General features: G+C 62.1%; 1 protein-coding gene across 1 annotated transcript in view; it reads left to right on the top strand.

Moving 5' to 3' along the window:
* The window catches only part of LOC130588132 (heterogeneous nuclear ribonucleoprotein C-like), a gene marked incomplete at its 3' end in the record, with an annotated part of 4752 nt that extends 4030 nt beyond the window's left edge, over window positions 1–722 (top strand). Inside the window, exon 3 of the mRNA XM_057389093.1 lies at window positions 431–722. Within this exon, the coding sequence (XP_057245076.1) occupies window positions 454–722 (269 nt within the window). The remainder of the gene's footprint in view (window positions 1–430) is intronic.
* Between the last annotated feature and the right edge of the window lie 442 nt (window positions 723–1164).

Raw genomic sequence — 1164 nt, 5'->3', positions numbered from 1 at the left:
TTGGGTGACCCTAAAGGGTTTGGGAGGTTTTTTTTGTTTTCAGGAACCATTGATGATTTTCTGGGGGCTGTTGGGTGGTTCAGGAAAGTTTTTGGGCTGTTTTTTTGAGGTTTTTGGATGGTTCCATGTTTGTGGGTGCCCCCAGAAGGGGTCCCATGGAGTTCAGGCTGATTGCAGATGATTTTTGGGTGGTTCCAGGATGTTTTTGGGTGGTTCTGGGTGTTTTTCGCTGGCTGGAAGGCCCTTGGTTGCATCTCTGTGGTCATTGGTTGTTTTCTGGAGCTTCTTTGCTGTTTCCAGGAAGTGCTTGGGTGGCCCTAGAGCATTTYGGGTGCTCCTAGAAGGTTTTGGCCATTGCCACGATATTTTTGGCCATTGCCAGGACACCCCCAGCCCCTCCTGCCCGCCCTGACCGCCGTCCCCTCCCCAGGCCCGCGTCCACCCCGCGCCACCATGGCCAGCAACGTGACCAACAAGACGGACCCGCGGTCGCTCAACTCGCGGGTGTTCATCGGCAACCTCAACACGCTGGTGGTGAAGAAGAGCGACGTGGAGGCCATTTTCTCCAAGTACGGCAAGATCGTGGGCTGCTCGGTGCACAAGGGCTTCGCCTTCGTGCAGTACGTCAACGAGCGCAACGCCCGCGCCGCCGTGGCCGGAGAGGACGGGCGCATGATCGCCGGCCAGGTGCTCGGTGAGCTCTGCGGTCAGCCCGGGGGGATGTGGGGGGCTGGGAGGGGTCACTGAGGCAGGAGGGGTCACCCCAGGGGTCACTGAGCCAGGGAGGGGTCACCGAGCTCAGGAGGGGTCACTGAGACTGGGAGGAGAGGACGGGCGCATGATCGCCGGCCAGGTGCTCGGTGAGCTCTGCGGTCACCTCGGGGGCTTTGGGGGGGCTGGGAGGGGTCAGTGTGCCCTGGAGGGGTCACCCCAGGGGTCACTGAGACTGGGAGGGGTCACTGAGCCTGGCAGGAGTGACCGCAGGGGTCACTGAGACTGGAGGGGTCACTGAACTGGGGAGGGGTCACTGAGCCTGGCAGGAGAGGACGGACGCATGATCGCCGGCCAGGTGCTCGGTGAGCTCTGCGGTCACCTCGGGGGCTTTGGGGGGGGCTGGGAGGGGTCAGTGAGACTGGAGGGGTCACTGAGCCTGGCAGGAGTGAC

Source organism: Malurus melanocephalus, unplaced genomic scaffold (assembly GCF_030028575.1).
Source record: "Malurus melanocephalus ecotype Western Australia unplaced genomic scaffold, MMel_1.1 scaffold_3436, whole genome shotgun sequence".
In the NCBI taxonomy this organism is placed as follows: Eukaryota; Metazoa; Chordata; class Aves; order Passeriformes; family Maluridae; genus Malurus; species Malurus melanocephalus.
The sequence above is the reverse complement of the archived record's forward strand: the minus strand, read 5'-3'. Positions and strand labels throughout refer to the sequence as shown.